The 24,194-nt window shown below is 37.7% G+C and overlaps 1 protein-coding gene across 1 annotated transcript; it reads right to left on the bottom strand.

The window, feature by feature from the left end:
- LOC110920103 lies at nt 1-4,551 on the bottom strand. The gene is made up of 5 exons (XM_022164339.2): nt 3,745-4,551; nt 3,060-3,516; nt 2,415-2,905; nt 376-442; nt 1-74 (listed from the first exon to the last, which is right to left on the bottom strand). Exons 1-5 carry the CDS (start codon nt 4,549-4,551, stop codon nt 1-3), a joined length of 1,896 nt encoding a protein of 631 aa, XP_022020031.2.
- Nucleotides 4,552-24,194: the final 19,643 nt, after the last annotated feature.

Genomic DNA, 24,194 nt, shown 5'->3' on the forward strand with positions numbered 1-24,194 from the left:
TCACATCCCCGGTTGATCCCGTTTGCTCCCGGTGGCCTGTAAAGCTCCCGAAAAGCCCTTAAACTCCATTAAACCTGCAAAACACAAATCTAATTAAAAGTAGGCTATTCGGAATAAAAAGTCAAGTAAAAACTCAAACTTAGACACAACTGAACACCGTTATTCGACCACGTATCACATCCCCACACTTGTCTTTTGCTTGCCCTCAAGCAAATCTGTAATTCACTTTCACGTGGGTCGAACAAGAAACACACTCCCCATTCCCGAGACGAAGGTTAAGGTCCAAAGTCATACCCGGTTCAAACTTTTTACAATTTACAAAATATCTAATGGTAAAGTGAATAATCACATATAAAATGGTTATCCAAGATTAACCCGCCCGTGAAACCGACAAATCATGCACATCTCTCACAATGTTCTCTCCGATCGGTTTATAATTTGGCTAATTTTCATAATGTATTAGCACTTTAAAAAAAATAATCGCTCAAACCCGATTAGAACACGTACCCGCATAGGCTTGCAACTCAATCATTCTCCACCACTCAACACGAATACGAAGCACAAGTCATAAGGTCTTTGTAAGGGTTGTAGCGGGGTTAGGCTAAGGGTAGGAAATAGGATATTTTAAAGTGGCTAAGGTGATGAAAACTCGATTTTTATTACAAAGCAACTACTCTAAGCAAAACTAACTATAGACATTAACTACGAGGCAATGATTTTTTTTCGTCCTTTTATTCAACAACTAATAACTCATATTTTTGTATTTTCTCAACGATTTTCTATTCTCTTTTTTTCGCAACATTTTCTGATTGATTTTTTTTTTTGCAAACACAACTATACAAACAAATAATCCTATAATCGAAATTTCATCACACGGGTTTAAAAGAAAAGTTTTAATGTTTATGGGCTAAACGGGTTGTCAAATGAAAGGATTAGGCTCAAAGTGGGCGACTAGGGGATTTATTTGGGTAAGGATGGATAAATGGTTTTAAAGGAAAAGGTTCACCTAATGCCTTAATCATCCTCGTGCTTGTATTCGGTCTATGGTCTCAAACGTATCAAAAGTCGCAAGTTCTACAATACATGACTAATGGTCCACTCAAACAAAGAAACATGAATATGTAATCCTATAATTTAAAAGTGGCTCAAAACCTCACATGTATAAAGGGTATGGTATGTGACATGCATAATGTACTAGTTTCTTAAGTGGATTATTCCCAAATAACCACCCGCTAAATACCCGTCTTGCTATTAATTTGAACTTGACCATGACAAAAGACCAAATGGGTTGTGCCATCCCTCGTTGACTTAGTTACTTGTGCTTTAATATTGCTTTTTAAACAAGACATTTTGAAAAAAATTTGAAATTTTCCCCCATCCTCACACTTGAAGTAAACATTGTCCTCAATGTGTAGTGTTTAAATGAACGGGTCAAAAATGAAAATTTTTACTACTCCCCCATCCCCACACTTGAAGTACATATTGTCCTCAATGTGTGAAAACTAGAGTATTAGATGCACAAGTGATGTGACACGGCTAATTCTCCCAAATTCTCACCCCGGAAATAAAATACAAAAATACACTCCACTTATTGTTAAACTACGAATCAAGGTAAAAAGGAAAAGCATGCACCTGATTTTTGTCGCTTGATGCCCATGTCTTCTTCTTCTCTTCATAAAACCGGTTGTCTCTCGAACATCATATACCTACAAATTCTAACCCTTGTGTAGAAGCATGCTTCTCACAACCATTGAAATTTGTTAGGGGTTTAGTTCTACCGTTTTTTATAAAAGCATTACCAAGTCATGTGTTAAATTACCTTGATTTTTGTGGAAAAATAAATTACAACAACAACAAACCTAACTCACTTTCGTAGGAATCACGGTTGCATTTAGCTCATGCAACAAGCCCTTTTAAACCCCCCCAATAGCTTGGGAGGACGAGTAGGTCTCGTGAGGGTTATATAGGGAACACCCACAACGTTCATTTATCTACTAAAACAAAATAACAAATTATACAACAACAACAATACTAACTAAACTACGAATAACAACTAAAACAAAATGCGAAATAAAATATACAACAACAATTAACTTACCACCTCATGGTGGTCGAATGGCATGCTTGACGTCCACGAGCTCCTCAAAATCACCCACCGGTGATTCGTACCATTTGTTGCCAAACGGTCCAAACTTGCTGACCTCCTCTTCCTTTTTCTTTTCTAGAGGTGACTTCTTTGCTTTCTTCTTCTTCTTGACCGTCTTCTTCTTTGTTTCTCCAAACCTACCAACCATAGCACAAACCTTTTTGTTTGGATTCATGTCCTTTTTAGGACACTTATCCTCACCGAGTGGGTTAGTAAATTTTGGAAAAACATTTAAATTTAATTCCCGGTCCCCAAACTTCATGCTTACCGTTCCCGTTGCACAATTTATTATGGCATTAGCAGTTGCCAGGAACAGCCTACCCAGTATGACTATCGGTTGGGTGTCCCCAACACACCCAACATAGTCTACTACCAAAAAGTCAACTGGGTAGTAGCAATCATCCACCTTAACAATCACATCCTCCACCATCCCCCTTGGATACTTGGGAGTCTGATCGGCCAATACCACGGGAGTATCAAAATTTTTTAATGGACCAAAATCATATTGGTTATACAAACTCCCGGGCAAGATGCTCACACAAGCTCCAAGATCTAGGAGCGCCCTCTCAATTTTAAATGTTCCAATTTGAATTGGAATAAGAGGATCTCCTGGATCTTGAGCTTTTGGGGGAAGGGCACTCGATAAAACGGCACTCACATGAGATATCAAATCAACCGGTTTGGGTAATTTGTTGTGCCGTTTTTCAATGCTTAACTCCTTTAAGCATTCCACATGAGCCGGAACCTTTTTAATGTCATCTAGTAACGGTAAATTAATTTTAGCTTGCTTAAAATTTTCCCACCCCTCGTCCTTCGGTGGGCACCGTTCTTCACTTTTCGATGCATTAAGCAGGTTAAGTTGATTTAAACAATTTTCACAAAAAAGAATTTTTAGTTACGTTTTCATTTTTACTTTGTGAAATCGTTTCGTGTTCATTTTCACTTTCCGGCTCCTCACCTATATTTTCCACTACACCATCAACGAATTGTGGTGGTGGAATGTTTTCAACACTACAAACTTCATCATTTAAAAGAATACTTACCGCGCTAACGCGTGCATCCCTCACGTTGCTTGTGCTAAAACCTTGATGCTTCGGGTTCACTGTAGTGTCACTTGGAAGTTTTCCCATGCTTCCTCTCACTTGAGCTATCTCTTGAGCAAGTTGGCCCACTTGCTTTGCCAATGCCTCATGTGCTTTATCTCGAATCTCGTTTGTCTTCTTCATCTCTTTGACATCATTGTGAGTCTCTTTTATGTTGCTTTGAGATTCCTTTTGCATGTTCAGCAAGGCATCCATCTTGGCACTCAAGTCATCGCCACCGGTTTGATTGTTCGACTCGCTTCCGTTACCGCCTTGATTATTATAATTCTTTTGATACCCACCTTGGTACCCTTGGTTGTAATTTAGTTGATAACCTCCTTGGTTACCACCTTGACGGTTTTGATATGATGACCCGCTTTGACCTCCTTGATTACCCGATTGGAAGTTCGGGTTCATTTGATTTGAAGCGTTACCATATCGGAAATTGGGGTGATTTCTCAAACCCGGATGGTAAGTGTTGGAGTTCATGTCATATTGCTTCCTATCTCCATACACTTGATTGACTTCCTCCGGTCCTGTTGGACATTGTTCTGCTCTATGTCCAATATCACCACATTCCTCACACACATCAAACTGGACCGCATTAACTTCTTTCTTCTTCATTCGAGCCATTTCCCGCTCTAAAGTAGAAATCCGATCTTTAGAATCAAGATCGGGAAGTGAACGGGAAATAGGATGTTTCTTGGCTCGATCGGCCGACTCTTTCTCTTTCGAACGTTTACTCATTCGCTCCAAGAATTCCCAATCATCGTCTTCATGGTTGCTCAAAAGAGTCCCGTTACTCGTCGACTCGAGACGATTCCATGTTGTGTCATCCAACCCTCGAACAAAACACTTTACCAATTCCCACTTCTCAATTTGATGATGTGGACATCTCCGCATCATTTCTTTGAATCTTGTGAAGGCTTCATGCAACAATTCGCCCGATAATTGGCGAAAAGACCTAATTTCATCACGAGCGTCGTCGGTCTTTGCCATAGAGTAGTACTCATCCAAAAACGCTTGTTGCATTTCCCCCCATGTGCGGATGCTATTGGCTGGGAGTGTAAGAAACCATTGCTTCGCTTTGTCCTTTAGTGAAAATTGGAACAAGCGAAGTTTAACTTCTTCTAACGCAAAGTTATGCCCCCCCAATAGTGTTGCAAACTGAAGAAAATTCTGCAAGATGTGTGTAGGGCTCATCATTAGACCTCCCATTGAAATGAGGAAGTATGTTGATATAATGTGGTTTACAGTCAAACGTTCTTCGCTCACAAACAATGGGTGAATCGTTCTCGGTGACGATCGGCCTAAAACGGTCATTTACTCCCCGTGGAGGTTGTTGACGACGATAAGGACCATTGACTTCTTGATCCTCCATTCTTCGATTATCCCTCCTATCATCTCGTCGATCATTCCTTCTTTCATCTCGCCTCTCATCCCTTCTAACATCTCTTCTATCGTCCCGCCGATTTCCACCTCGGTTACCCCCTTTATGACCACCTCCCACGAAACGAGGAATCCGGTTAGGGTTAGCATTGTTGTTGTTGTAAAACCCATCATTCCGGTTCCGTTGGTGGTTGTTTTGTGGTTGGCGGTTATTTTCGTAACCGTCATTCCTTCTATTCCCGTAACCATAATCATCCTCCCCAACGTAATTGGCATTTTGATAGCCAAACTCTTCATCTTTGTACTCTCTTGCATTGTAGACATTACCCCTATTAATGCATCCCCAATCTTCATCGTCATCCACTCGATCATCAAAGTAACCTCCATCATCCGAATTTTCTGTATGAATGTTTACATGTTCCGGCGATCGATAACCGGGCACACTATAAGGTTCATCATCAGGGATTGCATTTCTCAAGTCGTCGATGTTGAAAAATGGGTCTTCATTCGCGGGATTGCCACGATCTCGATTACCTCTACGGTCGGAATTGACATTCCGATCATCAAGGTTGATGGGTAATGAGGCTTGTCGATGAAGGGTTTGTGGTTGGGGTGTTCGTTGAGAGTTATTGGGATTTTGGTTTCGGAAAGGTGGAGTGGGTGGTCTAGCGTTGGTGTTACCACCCGGTTGTTCTTGAGGTATGGGTTGAACATTTTGGGCGGGATTGAAATTGCTTCGGTATTGATATTGATTCTGGTTTGGGTTGGAGTTTTGGTTCGCCATTGAATCGGTTTCAATGGTCGGTGTGAGTGGTGGTGTTTGGTTGGTTTGATTAGAAGCAAGAGTTGCTTCTAACCGGCTTGCTAGGTTCCTTCTTGCGACTCTTTCGATTTCCGGTTCGTAGACTAACGGTGAAGTCCTTCCGGAATTCCGCATATGCATGCACTACCTGTGACCTGCACAAGTAACAAACCCCACGTAACAAGGAAAAAGACAAAGTGCAAAAAGAAGCTAAACAATTTAAACAGTTAATCACGCAAATTCAAACAATATCCAAACACAAAGCGCACGCACTCCCCGGCAGCGGCGCCAAAATTTGATCGGAGTGTCGCGCTCCGGTCAAAGATAATATTTATATACCCAAATTACCCTTAACAATGTGTTAGTGGTAGTAAGGGGTCGAACCACAAAGAGTATGTGGTTTGTGTATGGATTCGAATGAATTGAAACAATTGCCACAATTTATGAAGCTTGCTAAAGTATTTTTGTGTTTTTGTTTAATTAGAAGATTTGATTTTACTAGATGGTTTGATGAAAAAGGAATAACAACTACTAATTAACAATTGTAAGAAAAATGATTACTAGAACAATAATAATAAAAAGGAATCACACCCGGTTTCGGTAATTATTAATCTAGGATTTCTACAAGTTTTAGTTTCAACTCAAATGCATTCGATTAACGGATTTAGTGTACCGTGACTTAGGTGCTACTAACTATCAACGTCCCGAAGAACGGACAAAAAGACACTTTGTAATCAACACAAGTAAATCCTAACAACGACAACGTACAATTACATATCACCGTTTCGTAAAGTCATAACTTTTAACATCGTTCGACAATTCACGAATTTGTAACAAATGTAATACTATTGTCAAGAGTTTCAAAAACCAAATACAAATTGTCACTAAGATGAAACAAGAACAAATTGAAACCCTAAAATTAACAACTACCTACACCGGGGTGAAACCGAGATGATTAGCCGCTCATGGTTGATGCAACTTGATCACCGGATGCTTGGAATGCGGATGGAGTCATCTTGAAGCTTGATTGGAGGATTGGTGAATGATGGAGAAATGGTGAATGGTTAGGGCTTTGGTGAATGATGATGGGTGAAAGATTGATGGTGATGATTAGGGTTTGTATGGATTGGTGATTGTGGAAGATGATGATGATTCCGGTTGTGATTCGGTTTGTGTCTATGATAAGAGATGGAATGGTGGTGTATCTTGGCTCCAAGAACAAGTTCCCAACTCAAAATAATGTGTAACCCCCGAAAATAGGTCAACCAAGCTTTTAAAACTCGTCAAACAACAAGAAAAAGCAAGAATTCGCGATGGGCACCAGGGAGCGGCGTCGCCGACGCCCCTAGCGGCGTCCCCGACGCTGACCAGAACCTCCAAAAGCTAGTGACGGCCTAATCTCCTGTATACGGACACTTTTGGCGACGGTACTTTCTATGGGGCGTCGCCGACGGCCCCCTGGGCGTCGGCGACAGTGCCTATAAACCTCCCTTTTTGTTTTCTTCATAACTTCTTCGTTTTAGCTTCGTTTTACTCACCGTTTTCGCCCACGTACTTGTAATTCAGCCCTCTATCATGCCATCTTCCAATATATTCATTTTAAATCCATTAACATCACCCAAAATACATCCAAACTTCATGATTAACCCGGTTTTGTTCATTTCACATCCCCGGTTGATCCCGTTTGCTCCCGGTGGCCTGTAAAGCTCCCGAAAAGCCCTTAAACTCCATTAAACCTGCAAAACACAAATCTAATTAAAAGTAGGCTATTCGGAATAAAAAGTCAAGTAAAAACTCAAACTTAGACACAACTGAACACCGTTATTCGACCACGTATCACCCGTTGTTAAAGTTAAACGGGATGCCCATCGTGGCCCAGAATATACATGGGAGGTTGAATATAGTATGAGATAAAAGTACCCTAATCTTTTTGAATAACATCTCGAGAACGAGATTTCTTTTAAGGGGATGGGGATGTAACACCTCAGAATTTTATATCGAATCATATGGCAACACGTGTCCAATCAACTCTCAAATATGCCAAGTTATTTAGACGAGAGGGACTAAATGTGCAAAATAGTGGAAGATTAGATGTGGAGGGACTAAATATGTCAACATGCCAAAGTTTTGGCCTCTGAGTGACCCAGACGGACCGCAAGGCCTAAAGCCTTAAGGACCGTAAGGTAAATATAATATTGTTACAGACATTTGGTTACGGACCATAAGCCTTAATAACTTACGGATCGTAAGCATGTAAAAACCAGAGGCGCGCATAAGGCTTGCGGATCGTAAGCCTTGAACCCTTACGGTCCGTAAGGAACGCTATTGGCATATTTTGTTTGCTGCCCAAAGCAGCATACACATGTGACACCTTGCTCGCGATTTTGCCACTTCTCTCTAGTTATTACACCTCACTACATACTTGTTAACATCTGAAAACATGTACCAACACTTGGCATGATCCTATGATCATGCTTCAAGTATAAATAACACCTCTAGTTCACTTCATTCCTTGCTCATTCACTTTTCTCTCTCTAATATGCTCTTGGAGTTGTTTCCTAACCAAAAGGAAGCCTCCCACTGAGTTCATATTCCACCTAGAACACTTGTAAGTGTTCTTCCATAGTTCTTTTATTTTGTAAGCTAAGTTATTAGCCGAAAGTTAAGCAAATTGATTTTTCCTTTAACTCTCGGTTATGACCATTACAGTCAAGCTTATGTTCAAATCGAACATGACTACGTGATCGTAATAAGGTAAGTGATAATCCCCTATGAGGGCACCTCCTGAAGATCACGTTAAGTTGGTCAAATGACGGGTCAAAGTTATGTTTAAACAAAAGTCAAAACATAGTTTTACGAAAAATGTATTAAATGAACTGATAAATATTTAAACACATATTTTGACATTATATCAGTTAGTATAACATATTAGAACATGTTTAAGCATGTTCAACCCGTCATTTCCTGCTTATAGTCCGATTCGCAACCGAAAGTCAGACAGTTTGACTTCTGCTTTGACTTTCGATTCTGACCCGTTTTAGCTTAGTTATCTACTGATTTGAAGTTGCATTATGATCATATTAATGTATGGAATAACCCTCTGAGGTTATACCATTTGATCATATTCAGTTGTCGGGTTTTATGCAAGTTCATACATTATGCCTTAAAAATACCAAAAATGAACTTATAAAATGGAATACCTACTGATATGGTAATGTAATAATTATGTTTAGGCATAAGGAACTTGACCCATCCGATCACCCAATACCGCCTATGCGTATACGATTGACTTATGTAACTTATTTTATATAAGTTAACCGAAATGGTTAAATTCCTTCAGTTTCTTTTATAATCAGAATGTGTTATTTGCCCCATATTATGCAAGTCATAGTATTTGTGAGGGTTCAAACAACATTCTATCCGGTCACCGCTTAATCTAGCGAACCATACCGCTTTCATTATATTATAGTTAACCAGTCCAAGTCATATGACTTGAATAAGACCCGTTAACATTCTAATAGATAATAATTCCATTCATTCCAGACTAAGGGCGTCCAGTAAATTGCAACCTTACTTGTTATTTTGTTCGAACGGTTGTGCTTATATTTGTCTTTGGATTGTAAAGACTTAAGCCAGGTAAATACTCTTAACCTATTTTCCTTATACGGGCTTGGGATACGGAAAATTATCACCGTTTGGTCGGGTATGGGATCAATGACCTATGTGTTCAAGAATCCAAATAACCCTTTTTAATTCGTATTGGTTGATAACTTAAACATTGGGGGTTAATGCGACCGTGTTCTGGATATCCTCGGCTCATTTAATTGCAAATGACCAATACCTAAGCACGGGGTGTATGCGTACACCTGACAGATGCTAATGCCATGATAAAATATTTTTATAACCCCATATGGGTTTGCCCAAGGAAAAATTACAAGTTTTGTCCTTTATCTATATACCACTTTTCAGGTGGTGTCATTTTCAACAATTTTGACAGGTTTCGCCCTTTATAGGGAATATTGTTGCAAGTTACGTCCTTTGAGCCTAACCCAGTTAAATTTTTCAGTTAAATCTTATTATACATGGGTAATTTAGTCTTTTTACTTATTTAAAGGACAAAACTTGTAATTTATTCTTTAATAAATAAATTCAAAAAAATTATATATATGAGATCAGGTAGGAAACGAAGACGAATTGAGGGAATTAGAAGGCGTAAAGAAGAGGATGTAAGCTCCAACATTAGCTGAATTAACATTCAAAGATTCAGAGTTAAGAAGGTTGAGGACACTGGGTATATTCTTAGCATTAAGATAACGATCCTAAAATTAGGTATATTCTTAGAATTAAGAAAATAAATAAATGATCACTGCAATCTATGTTAAAAATTTACAGCAGAAAATAAATTTTGGAATTTGGATTGGCATTAAAAAAAAGAACATATTTCTCTGCATTGATTTCACTAACCATTGGAGCTCCGGATACGAGATTGTAAACCTAGATGCAGCGCCAATGAGTTTTTTGAAATATTTTTAATGAATAATTACAAGTTTTGCCCTTTAAATTAGTAAAAAGACTAAATTACCCATGTGTAATAAGATTTAACTAAAAAATTTAATTGGGTTAGGCTTAAAGGACGTAACTTGCAACAAAATTCCCTATAAAGGGTAAAACCTGTCAAAATTCGTTTAAAAGGACACCGCCTGAAAAGTGGGATATAGATAAAGGACAAAACTTGTAATTTTTCCGTTTGCCCAATAAGGGTATTTAATTGGCGTGTCGATTAATCATGATCTCGGCATAGTTTCCGTGTCCCATATATATTGGCAAGCATGTAATACTGATAACAAGAGAAATAGTTTGTCCCAAGTTATTTATGAAAATATATGTGCCATAGTGTACATAAAAATGATTTTGAAATATTTTCAAAATGTGTCGGTTATTTGTATTTATCAGTGAAAGCTGAAAGCTGACGTATCTTCAAAAGACTAAATGTAGGTTGCAAAGAACGTAAATAAGCTGGAAGCTGCCCGATAATTGCTTAAGTGGAATTTGCTGTAGGTCCACCTGGAGGATCGAGTAACCTCTATTCCCTGTTTTACGACAAACCCGTGAGTGCGGAATCCAAACGGGTAAGTTAAACCAAGTTACGAACACGTAAAACACAAGATTCACCGATTAACACTCCAATGTATTAATCTAGAAAACGGTTACAAAGCAATGTTTACAAGATACTCTCATAAACTCTCAGTATGTGTGTGTTTACAGTGTGTTCGCTCTAATGAAATCTATTCAGACTTCCACATAGTGTTTGCCTTCTGTTGCTGTATATATACTGAATGAGATGGAGAACCTTCTCATGTTGACGAAGGTTGATGACGAAGCTTCACATGTGACGAAGTTTGTAACCTTCTTCATGGGGAACCTTCGTCATGGGGAACCTTCCACATGGGGAACCTTCGCCATGGGGAACCTTCTCAACAGCAAACAACTTAACAGTTAACACTCTAATATGCATACTGCACACACGCAGTTGCATTTACATCGTACATTACAAAGTAAACAACGTACCGAGTCAAGATAGGAGGATATCTTGACTTCGGCCTTCACTTCGTAGCCGAGTTGAACTGGAACGATCCCGGAACGATCCGTGTCCCCACAATATGCATCAACAAACTCCCCTTTGGACGCTGATCGTTTCGAACACATCTCAAATAGGAAGTGTAACATCAAACTCCCCCTTGGACGCTGCTCGTTCTTCTACTCGTTTTGTTCTCCATCTCGTGATGGTTCATTCATCTTTGTCGTAGGATCTTCTAAGTCTTCACGTGTCGCAAGTAGAAAATGTATCAACAAACTTCCCTTTTCATTTAGGAAGTGCATCAACAAAGTCTCCCTTAAGACAAACTCTCCCTTGAGTTATGCTTGTGAAACTTTTGATTTTCAGCACTTTAGATCCTTGTGGTAATGATGAGTGGCCAGCGGCAACTCGATCATCTTTATCATTTGAGTGCCTTCACGTCTTGTCTTCATTCCGAAGCTTATCATCGAACATGTTCTCCTCGCCTTTAGCATCTGCACATGCAAGAAAGCTAAACACGTAATGAGAACAAACGCTTAGAATATAGTTAACATTAAACAAATGACACATATGAGACCAATTCTCATTCAACTACCGTTCGACAATTTAGTTTGAAAAGTTAACAGATTTTTCAATTTTGATCATTAACTTTCAAAACTTGCAAACTCTGACCGTTTATGAAGATTCAGTCGTTTTGGTTTTCATCAGATTTCAGGCAACGAAGACTTGAGTTCCAACATCGGTTAATCAAAAACTAAAGTAGAAATAAAATCTTTTTGACTTTTATAAAGTTTATATTAAAACACACCTAAAATCCTTTTGGCATTTTGAATATTTTAAACTTAAAGACTGAAAGCAGTAAATAAATATATACAGAGTTGTAGAAACTAAGAAAAATAAATATATACAAACATTCTTTTTGCGAGTTTCGAGGGTAAGAGAATCATATCAGTGTATGGTCATGCCAAAACACTCTTGTTGTTCTTTCTGTTAACAATTAGATAAACATCCTATAAGGATTGTCGGTATTGTTATCCATATAAGCTCAACTTAACAGATGTAATCATGGCGAGGGGATATGTTAAGGTATGATTTATACTTACCGACCGGTGTTCATCCACATCATGACACATTCCCGTATCAAGGTATGCACGAGAATTCATCTTACTGGTGAGTATACCATTTATCATCTGTTTTGACGTATATGAAAAATGTGAGAAACTCACTTATTTTGATTGAAAACAAGCCCTATGTGATAGAATCACTTGTTGATGAGGAACTTTATTTTCAGATGCATGAGGGGCACAGGAGCAAGTCCGTGAACAGTTCAGTACTTTCGTACAACAAAGAGACGAACTTGACTCCCGGATGAATGTGATATATTATCACTTGTTTTGTGGACATGTGATTGTTAATCACTTATTGAGGTCGTATGCAGTATGAACACGTATGTATGATATCATGGAAGATCTAGACTTCGTCTCCGTTTTGTTTCGGTAAAAGAAACAACCATGATACCCAAATGATAAACAACATAAAGACCACATATCTCAGAACCTCGGCAATCTCTCAAACAAAATTTCGGTACTAAGACCATATGCCAATGAGCGGTTCCCACCGGTCTTCAGTCGATTTAAGTTTATATCACACTGAACATTTTAAAATGATTGTGAGCCTACCGATACATCTTATATAGAGTTGTTATTGTTTTTCATTTTGCATTTCAGTTTAAAGAGGTTTAGACAAACCACTGATGTACTATCATTTTCTCTTTTGCTCGCCAGGAAACTCATTTTTGTTTTTCTATTGTTTTTGGGTTTTTGAAATTTTTCGATGTTTTTGAATTTTCAAATTTTGGATTTACTCCTCCTAAAATCAACAAACTTACAATAATTTTAAAAAACCCAAAGATATTTACAAAAACGATTTTCCAATGTCGGTTAACTCATGTTTTACCTCAATGCCGTTTACCAAAATTAATTTAATCAGAAATGATTTATCAAATTTTGGAAAAATCAGTTGGCACGTCGGTAAGCGGTGCGGACCATGACAACATTGACGAGTTTCATATTGAAACAATCACGTGTGAGGTGATATTCGAGTTCAACGTGTCAGGTCAAAGAGTGTTGTACGTGATGATAATAATTTATAAAGCAGCTTAAATATCGACAAGTATAGGAGAGGTTAGAAATTTAAAACCTTATCCTGCAACTGCTTCGTGCATTGCAAGGAATCTGAGTGGTCTCCTAAGCTGGATATCCACCAGGTGTGGATTTCAAAGTCGATTTTGTAGCTACTGAGAAATCTCTTCACAGCAATAAGATCATAGACCTCTGGGTCCGGCTGGTCTTCCACATTGCACAAGCGAAGGTCTTTGTCTTTCTCTTTGAAAAGTAGTGTGCGGTTGTTCAATCCACGCCAAGGCATCCGCACACCCGGTTGGTTTGTTCAACAAACACATTTTGTTCAATCACACCGTAGAAAAAAAATGTACACTGCACGTTCATCTTGTTGGTTTTGAACTACAAACGTGCTGCAGGTGCATACATTTTGATTTGAATCTATCATGTTGACCCGACCAAAAACCATAACAACCAAATTTTGGCACATTTTTCATCTTGTCGAATTTTTCAACTTCATTCAACCACATTCTTTCATCATCATATTCTTCTTTTCTTTTTCATTTCTCTCCATCAATGGCAACAATATTCTCCTAGATGTAACAATATTTCGGAGCCTTATGTCGCCGATCTTGTGCATGGACGCTCAACTATCAACAATCCTAAGACTATCAATAGTTCCTCCTGGAACATCCTACACACTCATTCAAAGATTAGTTGGAGAGGGGGACCCAAGCCTTCATAGACTTGGGTCGTCCGTCATCATCGAGAATTGTGACATCCATTTCCCAATGATTCGGAATTGATCTAGATCCCCCTGAAACAATTTCCGATTTTGGTTTCCAAATCTATTTTTTGTTTTTCATTTTTTACATTTGATTTAACAGATTTTGTTTGGACAACCTCCGGTTTTAAAACCTTTTCAACTTCTTTTCGTTGTTTCTTTTTCTGTTTCATTTCCCGTTGTTTAACAAGACGAGGGTCCTGTTTTGGTGAAACAGATATTTTATGGTATTTGTTACCACAGGGGGGGGGTTTCAACCTTTGCCTTTCCTTTCGTGAGATATGGACAATTTCTGACAATGTGCCCATACTCACCGCATTCAAAGCATGATCTCCGCTCAACAAACCTCAGAGTATCATAACTGTAAGAGCTTGATGATGAACTTCGTGATCTTGAGGTACTTGGTCCTACATCACAATCGTTTGTGTGTTGTGTGTAATTGTTTTGACTGTTTCTTTTCAAAATTTTAACTTGTTTAACAAAATCCGTGTTGGATTTGTTTTCAAAAGTTTCAATTTTATCAGTCCCAGTCCCTCTGGATTTCACGAAGTTTATCATCTGAACCTTTCTCTTGTTTTGGCTCTGTTTGCCTTTTCCATTTCCTTGGTGACCGTGACTTTGCTTTCGTTGATTGTTTTGTGGTTGCAATTTTTGATTCCCATATTTCTTTCTAACTTCGGATTTTGGGATAGGAACACACTGAGTTACTACAACTCCTGGGCTCGACTTTCCCAAAAACTTACTCGTAGAATCTTCGAAAACTTTACCAATCAAAGATTGATTGACATTTTTGATAGGGAAATCCTTGTCTGAATATATTTTATCGGATCCAATCAACGTGTAAAGCAAGTTCACGCTTTCACAACTTCCAGATGAGGATTCAACAGACTTGGCTGTAGCAGTCACAAACGGTTTTGCAGGTGGATCACAAAGAATGTAATTTTCGAGAGGTATGTTTTCCTCTTTTGTTACCGTTTCTGACTGTTCAAAGTTAGTATCCTCGGAATCATCATCTGACGAATCAGCACCCTCAACAATGACTGGAGGATCCTAATTTTGTTCAGCTGTTGACACTTTTGCATATGCTAATTCATCCGAATCAGAGGATACTTCCTTTTTGTAACCTAGCCCTCATGTGAATTCCTCAAGGCTCAATGAAACTGAGGGCTCAAAATGAGGTTTATTTTCCTCATCAGGCATCGAAGAATAATCGTGTTTAATAGGTGGTGGACACTTCTTATAACCTATGCATGTGACATCATTTTTCTTTTTCTGAACATCAATGATGTGATCCAGCACATAGCTAGAGCTTAAATAGTTGTCTAACTTGAGTCGAATCGCCTCACTTTCAGTAACACAAGCCATTTCTTTTTGCATTAACTCGAGCCTACTGATGTAAAGGTTTATTTCAGTTTGTTTTCTTGAAACCATTTTCGTTATCTCGGTCTTATCTTTCTTTAATGTTTCAATTATCTTTTTAAATTCCTTTTCATAATTTTCACGAAACATGTTGTCCTCTTGTGCATTTCGAAAGATCTACGATCAAATGTTGATTGTGGGTAAATGTCACATCATATTTGCTTTGCAAATCCTCGTGTTTGCTTTGCAAATCACACCACTTAGAATCTAAAGAAACATGTTTGTTTTGCAAGTCAGACAATTCAACATTTAAAGCATCATGTTTGCTTTGCAACTCAGACATATTAGCATCTAAATCAGCACATTTATCACTTAAGCTAGCACAATTATCACAATTAACGGCAGTTGGTTCATCGACACATACCTGGCTGGAATCACTCTCAGATGTTGACCTATCTGCATCAGAAGAATCAACAACCTCCCTTGATGATTCACATTCAGATCCATCCTCGCTTGAACTTGAACTTGAAGTTGTAACATCTTCAACTGAAGGTGAAACGTCTTCAACTGAACTACTGTCATGTTCAGAACTGTCATCGTTTCGCGATGATTCACCATTGGTGGCATCTTTGACAATTTTAGCATAAAACGTCGTTTTTGTTTGACTACAGTTCCTTGGATCAAGAGATCATGGTGCTACAGTAGAACGATGGCGCTGTGAAGCAACTGGTGGTAATGGATTTCCATACAAGTCTGTTGTTCTTTCTGGTTTGGGAACTGATTGTATTGGATTTCCATATATGTTTGTTGTCATTTTCGGTTCACTTTGCTTTTGATTAGTAACCGATGCGCATTGTTCAGCCGTATTTCGAGGTGGTGTAGGAGATTCGGCCCATGATGGAGATAAACCGGTGCTTCTATACTTGCTCTCCGTATTAGATGCGGGTGCGGGAGATTCGGCCCATGATGGAGATAAACGCGTGTTTCTATACTTGCTCTCTGCAGTTGACGGAGTACCCCACCAAGCCGGATTCATTTTAGATGTTTATTGATGAAAACCTGCTTAAATCACACAAATTAAATAGTTAAGAATGTTTTAAAAAGCTTCTGTTAATAAAATGAAAAGATATGTGATGAAAATAGGGGTTTTCGTCGCTGAAATGTTCTATTTTGTCGCTGAAAGGGTGATTTCGTCGCTGAAATGGTGATTTCGTCGCTGATGTGCCTTTTATGACGAAATCAGGGGTTGTTTTCGTCGCTAATGTGCCTTTGACGAAATCAGGGGTTGTTTTCGTCGCTGATGTGCCTTTTATGACGAAATCAGGGGTTGTTTTCGTCGCTGAGCTGTGATTTCATCCAATAAGTGTTTTCGTCCAAGAAGTGTTTTCGTCCAAGCTTGATATTGTAGACTAATGTGATTTCGTTGACTAGATGTTTGAAGAAAATGGTTGATTTCGTCCCATATGTGATATATAACTTGATTTCGTCCAGAATGATATATAATGGTGATAAAATCCAATAACCTTAATTTAATTGGCAATTTCAAAATGATATTTATCATATTAATTCTTTAGAGTTATAGATCACCTAATACCGTATATGTGCAAGCCCCGCCAAAAATTAATTATACAACTAATCTAATATATACATGGTCATGCACCTCAATACGCTCCGTATTGAATGTTTGAGGTTTAAGTTTTTCCTTCCATTCATGTTTCGCGCCTTATCTTCCTCTTTAATTTGTACGCATGTTATAGTTATGTTCTTATAAAATTGGGATGTTGGCAGGGAGCAGGACATTTAGTACCAGTCAACAAACCAAAAGAATGTGTGGAAGTGATTGAGAGGTGGCTTCCTTTACCAACTGATTTGAATAGTTATTAAATACTTTTTTTTTTTTTGGTAAAGGAGGGCGGCACCTCCGGTAAATTTAATAGTTATTAAATACTTGGAAATGCTTTGAATTGAAACCGTTATTAAATAAGTAGACGTGGCTTGCTTCACGAACTGAAACTATTAAATAAGTGTTTGTTTTATATTCTAACTAGGTTATAACCCCGTCAGGGCCAACCTGTGCCGTCGCTTGAGCCCTAAATTTTTAAAGGGCCCGAAAAGTTTTTATAAGCTTTTATATGTATAGTAAATTTTATATTTAATATATACATTCATTTGTAATACATAAAAGTGATGGTGGTGAAGTGGAAAAACCATATTTAAAGATAACATTAAGGTCTCAAGTTCAAGACTTGGCTCTAGCACCAAGATCTCATTTTTTTGTAAATTCATTTTCCCATAGCATAATTTTGGGCCCAATTTTTTATTTCGCCCGAGGCATAAATTATTTTTAGAGTTCTCGGAGACGGCTCTGAACCCCGTGTATTACACAGGTTAAGTAAATAAAATATCAAATAGTTAATAACAAAGATTTAACAATTATAAAATGATATTTTAAGACACTTTTCTGATATCCGAACAAAATTCTGTTTTATGTATGATCAAAACTTCTGATGTTTGTCAAGTTTATAAATATGAAAGCATTTGGACCATCGATTAGAAGACAAACTGTATCATCGACTTTCTCACGACGTGAACCCAAGTTTTAATTAAATAACAGTGATCTTAGTTTATTAGTTCTAAAAATATTGTTGAAATGTTTAGATTAGCCATATGGCAATTAGCGAATTAGATAAACTTATAGCTACAAAATAATATTTAAATTAATTAGATAAGTATAAGTTATCAGTAATTACTAAGTTATATAACTTTAAAATTTAAATATATGGACTTGAGTTGCATCTTAAAAGGATGGTTGTTTTTGGATAAACTTATTAGTATGATAAATATAGTTATTATTATTCTTGTATTTTAAATATATTAAATAAATAAATTATTTGTTAAGCAAGAAAATCGTTCCCTCCACCCTCGTTATGAAAATGCTTGATATTTGTTTCAATTATTAAGATATAATTTCTAACCTAGTAATTAATATAAATAAGAAAATTGTTCCCTCCACCCTTGTTATGAAAATGTTCAATATTTGTTTCAATTATTAAGATACTAGTCGTTTACCCGCGCGATGCGGCGGGAAACATATCACTTAGGTTGGTGAGTTTAGGGCTATGTACGGGGCGGTTCGGTTTTGAGCCATAACCAAACCCTAATTCGCGATGCAATGGAAAACACAACATTTGTTAGTAATTCTAAGGGTGTGCATGAGAAAGTTAAGTTTAGTTGGGTCATAACTAAAATCTAAATTTTCGGTTAAGGTACTTCAAAACCGGTCATGGGGATTTAAAGAGTTTTAAAAGGATGTAAACAAACCGAACTACGCCAATCTGTTAGTTTACCGTTAGTTTATCAGTTGTCTCGTGATACATTGTATAGTACTTAAGTTAGTTTTCTTATTCGTGATATGTTGGTAGAGTGTTTTCTGTTAGTTTATCGATTCTTTGGTGATCTACTTTTATTAACTTTTTTAGCTGTTAGTTTATCAATCTTTCCATCAAATCAATCATAAGACCTAATATATTATGTAAATGCATGGTTTGAACAAAACTACATGGTAAATCGAATTAGCCATTATGTTTATATTAAGACAATGAATGGATATTAAAAAGTATATAAACAAACTATTGGGTAAAATAAAATAAAAAAAAGTAGTAAACTAAAATAACATCAGAAATGTTTGGGAAGTGGCAAATTAACTTAAGTAGTCCCTTGGATATGCTTTATAATATAGTATAGATATAGATATGTTTTGTATGAACTATTATGTTCTTTTTCCCCTACCCAGGGATTTACAACTTGGAATGGAATAGCTTTCTTTATGATTATTTCAACAGTTGTATATGAAGCTGGAAGGTTATCAATGTGACCCTCCAGATTTATTTGACGTCGGTACTTGGTAGTGAGTTGGATGTGCCATGACATCGGTATTGTAAGTGTAGGTCTGGTAACCAGTCGTAACTGGTTTGGATGATACCGAAGTCGGACCAAAACAAATCATTTAGTAAACGTCTATTTGATTCGGGTCAAAACTAATGATTTTAAGAAAAAAAGTAGATGTTTGGTTAATGTCAAAACAAATTTTGATTAAAATGTACTCACTTTGAAATGAGTCAATTTATTTATAAGAAGTACCCTAATTATGACTGATTTCCGGTTCATTTTTTTTAGTTTCACTCAGAGGTGTGGTTCGGTTACTGTCCAACGCCCATACTATTAATTCTTGTTAAGAAATAATATAAAGATAGCATTTATCTTCCACGGGCGTTCAGCAGGGGGATCCTTTAGGGCCTCTCCTTTTTGCCCTTGTTTTACACCCTCTTGTTCTCCGAATCAGAGATCGTTGCAAGCTCCTTTTTCACGCCTGGTACCTGGATGATGGGACCCTTATTGGAGATGCTACGCAGGTGGCCAAGGCTTTAGACATCATTAGAGTGGAGGGCCCCTCCTTGGGCCTCCTTCTCAACATTAAAAAAACTGAAGTTTTTTGGCCTACATGCGATGGGGTGAAGACTCAAGAGGGTTTATTTCCGCTGGAGATTGGTAGGCCGGTGCATGGTGTGAAACTCTTGGCTGGTGCTGTCAGCAGAGATGGGGAGTTTATTAGTGGTTTGGCCCTTAAAAGAGCTAAATGTGCGGTTGAGTTGATGGGATGCCTCAAACGTCTTCGGGACCCTCAGAGCGAACTCCTCCTGCTTCGTTCGTGTATGGGGGTTACTAAACTGCTATTTGGGCTAAGGACGTGTCAGCCTTCTTTTGTTGGGGAAGCCGTCTCTGTTTTTGACAAGGGGCTTCGGAATGCGATCGAGAACATTGTTGTTTGTGGGGGTGCCTTTTTCGGGGACCTACAATGGAGGTTAGCTTCCCTCCCGACCCGTTTTGGGGGGCTTGGGATTTTCTCAGCTGAGGATGCCTCTTCCTACGCTTTTGTGGCTTCAAGAGCCCAATCTTGGGTTCTTCAAGACCACATCCTTCGTGAATGTGGTAGTGGGTTGTTGGACTCTGATTACACGGGTGCGTTGGACAACCTGCATAGTTCTCTTCCCGATCTTGATCTCGGCGGTTTCTACATTAAAGACACCGCCCCCATTAAAGCCCAGAAAATTCTGGCGAATGCCTTATATGGCGAAATCGTCAAGACAGTTGAAGAGAAGTTTGCTTTGTCTCCGCGGCAGCGAGCCGTGTTTGAGTGTTTGCGAGCCCCCCATGCTCAGGATTTCTTGTCTGTTGTTCCCATCGAAGGTTTAGGGCAATGTATGTCGGCTGTGGAATACCGGGCTATCCTTAAGTACCGGCTGATGGTACCGCTTTTCCCGGTTGATGACCCGTGTCCTGTATGTCAGAAGTCTTGCTTGGATTCTTTTGGGGAGCATGCAATCCATTGTAAAGAATTACCAGGATTTAAATATCGACACGATTTAGTTCGTGATGTGCTTTATGATGTCTTTAAGCGGGCAGGGATCTCGGCGAAAAGGGAAGCTCCGGTGAACTTCTTGACCGATCCATTAGAAGGGAGATCTACCCTACGGCCCGCTGACATTCTTGTTTTTGGATGGGAAGGAGGAAAACACGCGTGTGTTGATTTGACAGGTGTATCCCCCCTCGTTGGGCTAAGGGACCACGGGTTTGTGGCGGGTTAAGCAATAACTAAGGCAGAGGCGGCCAAAGTAGCTAAGCATGAGAAAGCTTGCATCGAGAATCAGCACGTGTTCGTCCCATTCGCTTTCGATACTTTTGGCGCTCTCGCCCCTGACGCGGTGCGGTTCCTCAATCGGGTTCAACATGTGGTAAGCAGTAACACCGCGCATGTTAAGGGGCAGAATTTTGTGTTTAGCAGGGTAGGGTTTGCTATTCAGAAGGGGGTAGCGGCGCAACTTGTTGCTCGTCTACCTAAGCATTCTCCGATAAACGAAATTTAAATAATATAAGGTTTGTGTTGATACAACTGATGTCTATAAAAAAACAAAAAAAATCATTCATCGCATGTCTAACATTCAAAAATACTTGTATCACAACAGAAAACATTATCCAAAAAATAGATTTTGCATTAGAACTTCCTTTAAAATATGCAAATACATCCACCGAGACGAAGAACCTCATTTCATCTATGTAAATTCAAAAATGCCATACTTGCTTTTAGTAACCAGCACTCATCTTTCTGCATTAAATAGTAGAAACATACATGTCAATTTAAAAAAATTATGGCAACCATTATAGTTTACAATTATTCGTTGCTACATGCAAACCCACACTTTTAATAAACAGTTAGTATGCAAACATAACCTCACGGCCCCATAGCCCCATAGCTCCATTCAGACGCTAGCCTGTTAACAAAATAAAATAAAAAAACGACTTACAGGTCTTAAAATCCTCACCAAACTAAATCAAACAACTATTTTGGCCATCATAGTCTGTTAACAAAATTAAAAAAAAAATGACTTACATAAGTAAGAAACCTTTGATTAGAGTAAGAAACCTTATATCATGTATGTTATAACTGTTCTATAACTCGGATTTGATCATCAGATTCGAAGTACTGGATGGCGGTGTATGAATTCAGACGATGAATGTTGGAAGATTTATGTAACGTTAGCGTATAACTTCCTAATAAGGTTAACGACTGAAATGCATTCTTAATGTAAGTGTTTGAAAACGTGGACAAAGGTTATACTTATCATTCCAATAACGCTCAACATGCATATGTCTACAATGCCACAAAAAAAAAAAAAAAAAAAAAAAGCATTTAGGGGGTGTTTGGATTTGCATTTTGAAACTAATCATCTAACGTTAAAATAAAAAATCATATTTACACTTTTTAACGTAATTTGAATAGATCTCCCGTTTCACAAGATGTCTCATGTTTTATCTCAAAAAAAATCCCTTTTAAGTCATTTTATCTCTTAATTTTTTCAATAATCAAAACTTGCCAAACACATATACCTTTGATTATCTGATTATTATAATTTCAAACCGGAAAACCAATCAATAACTTCCAAAACACACGTCCCAAAACTCCTCAAAGCATAAGTATTTACATTTGAACTTCATCAGACGATAGCTATTGCACAAATGGTGTAAAAGTTTCAAGAATTCAGCAGAATGTATACCTGTTTTGGATTTAACATCAATAAAACCATTTTCTTTCGCTTTTTTTTTTTTTTTTTTTTTTGCAAAAACCCACACTTTTAATAAACAATTAGTATGCAAACATAACCTCATGGCCCCATAGCTCCCTTCGGACGCTAGTCTGTTAACAAAATAAAAAAAACGACTTACAAGTCTTTAAATCCTCACCAAAGCTTTATTTGTCTTCTCAATGCCTCGCTTTATTTGTCTTCTCAATGCCTCTGGTAATAAGAATTGGAACAACACCGGCTGCCACAACCTAATAAGAACAAAACTAAATCAAGTTTATGAAAAATAACTAAATTACTTGCTAATATTAACAACAAAACTCAATTTCTGATTAGCAAATCAAATCTCAGAAATACCTCAAGGCCATCATCTTCACTTCGAAGCTTTTTGGCACCTTGTGGCTCCCCTGCCATCACCACTGCCCTTTGTGGCTCCCATGCCATCACCGCTGCCCTTTGTGGCTCCCATGCAACATTTAAGCCTAGCCTCTCCATGCCTATCATATTTGTATCGTTTTTCATCATCGGATAAAACCTGCATCAACATTACGAGTTAAAGCATGTGAACTTTTTTTTTGTTTAGAACATTAACATTCTATTCGTTTCATTTAAGCTATTCATTTGTAATACAAAGATATTGCAAACATATGTTAAAGTAGGAGATGTTCGCAACAGTAGCAAGTCAAACAGATGTGGGCAACAACAAATATTGTATCAACTGAGAGGAGAAAATTCTTCGAAAAGCTCTATTAGGCAACAACAAATGTTGGCAGCAGTAGCAAGTCAAACAGCCATTAGATCAGCAGATGATGATTTAGAGCAGATGTTCTGTTTTGGCAAACTTTAACTTTGACAGATCTATACACTAACAGAAATTGATACAACATCAACATAATCTAATTAAACTCAGAGATAATTTCACTTCTACATCAAAAGTACCGATCTGCAATAATCAGATGATATTAAAAATTACATAATAATACTTATTTAGCTTAAAATTACAACGAAACTTTAAAATCTAACAACAACACCAAGAAATTTACGAACCTAACAGCAAAAATTTAGTGCTTTTAGCTTAAAATTTAGTTCTTTTAGCTTTAAACTCAATCAATGTATATCTTCGACAATCGCCATGAACTCCACGTAAGTACTGAATGCATCAACATCAGGTTTCTAGAAACCTGATCTCTCGTGAACAGACCAAGATGCAGTACATGAAAACACTTCTTCAGCTGTTGAAGAGTAGCCTTGTCCTCATATACTTAATCCTTAACTTGCTTCATAAAGAGCTGCTTTAAACCAAACTTTATGCTTCTTTTAATACAAAAAAGGCATGAAAGACCATTACTCTATTAAGATAAAATCTTATCTTACAGCAGTAGCAGATCCTTTCTTGCGTTTAGTAGGAACTACTGCGGGTTCTACATCATCATCATCTGCGCAAAGTCATATATAATCATCATTTAGTCATAAGCAAAAATTATTTTAAATGTACATTTAATAATCTTTCTTTGTGTTTAATTTAACTTTATGCTTCTTTTAATACAAACCTATAATAACCCGCAGCAGATTGTATGAATTTCAAACAACTGTGATTAGACTAAAATATAAAGCGAGAATTAGAGTATATCACTTCAAAATTAAAAATTCAAAATTTCAAAATTGGAGTAGCAAAAAAAAACATACTTTAAACGATGTTGGAACAATGATGCTGGAAACAACCGTAGAACAATCATCATCATCATCTGCAGCAGATCATTCACAATCATCATTTAGTCATAACTCAGATAACAAA

Source organism: Helianthus annuus, chromosome 16, assembly GCF_002127325.2.
Source record: "Helianthus annuus cultivar XRQ/B chromosome 16, HanXRQr2.0-SUNRISE, whole genome shotgun sequence".
Classification (NCBI taxonomy): Eukaryota; Viridiplantae; Streptophyta; class Magnoliopsida; order Asterales; family Asteraceae; genus Helianthus; species Helianthus annuus.

Bases quoted from the DNA above. Each gene is read 5' to 3' on its own strand.
- LOC110920103 (XM_022164339.2), bottom strand. From the start codon at position 4,551: ATGACCGTTTTAGGCCGATCGTCACCGAGAACGATTCACCCATTGTTT. The intron at 443-2,414 runs GTAAGCATGAAG...TATGAAAATTAG, and splicing joins TAAATTGTGCAACGGGAACG to CCAAATTATAAACCGATCGG. The intron at 75-375 runs GTTAATCTTGGA...TGTGTTTTGCAG, and splicing joins TTTGTCGGTTTCACGGGCGG to GTTTAATGGAGTTTAAGGGC.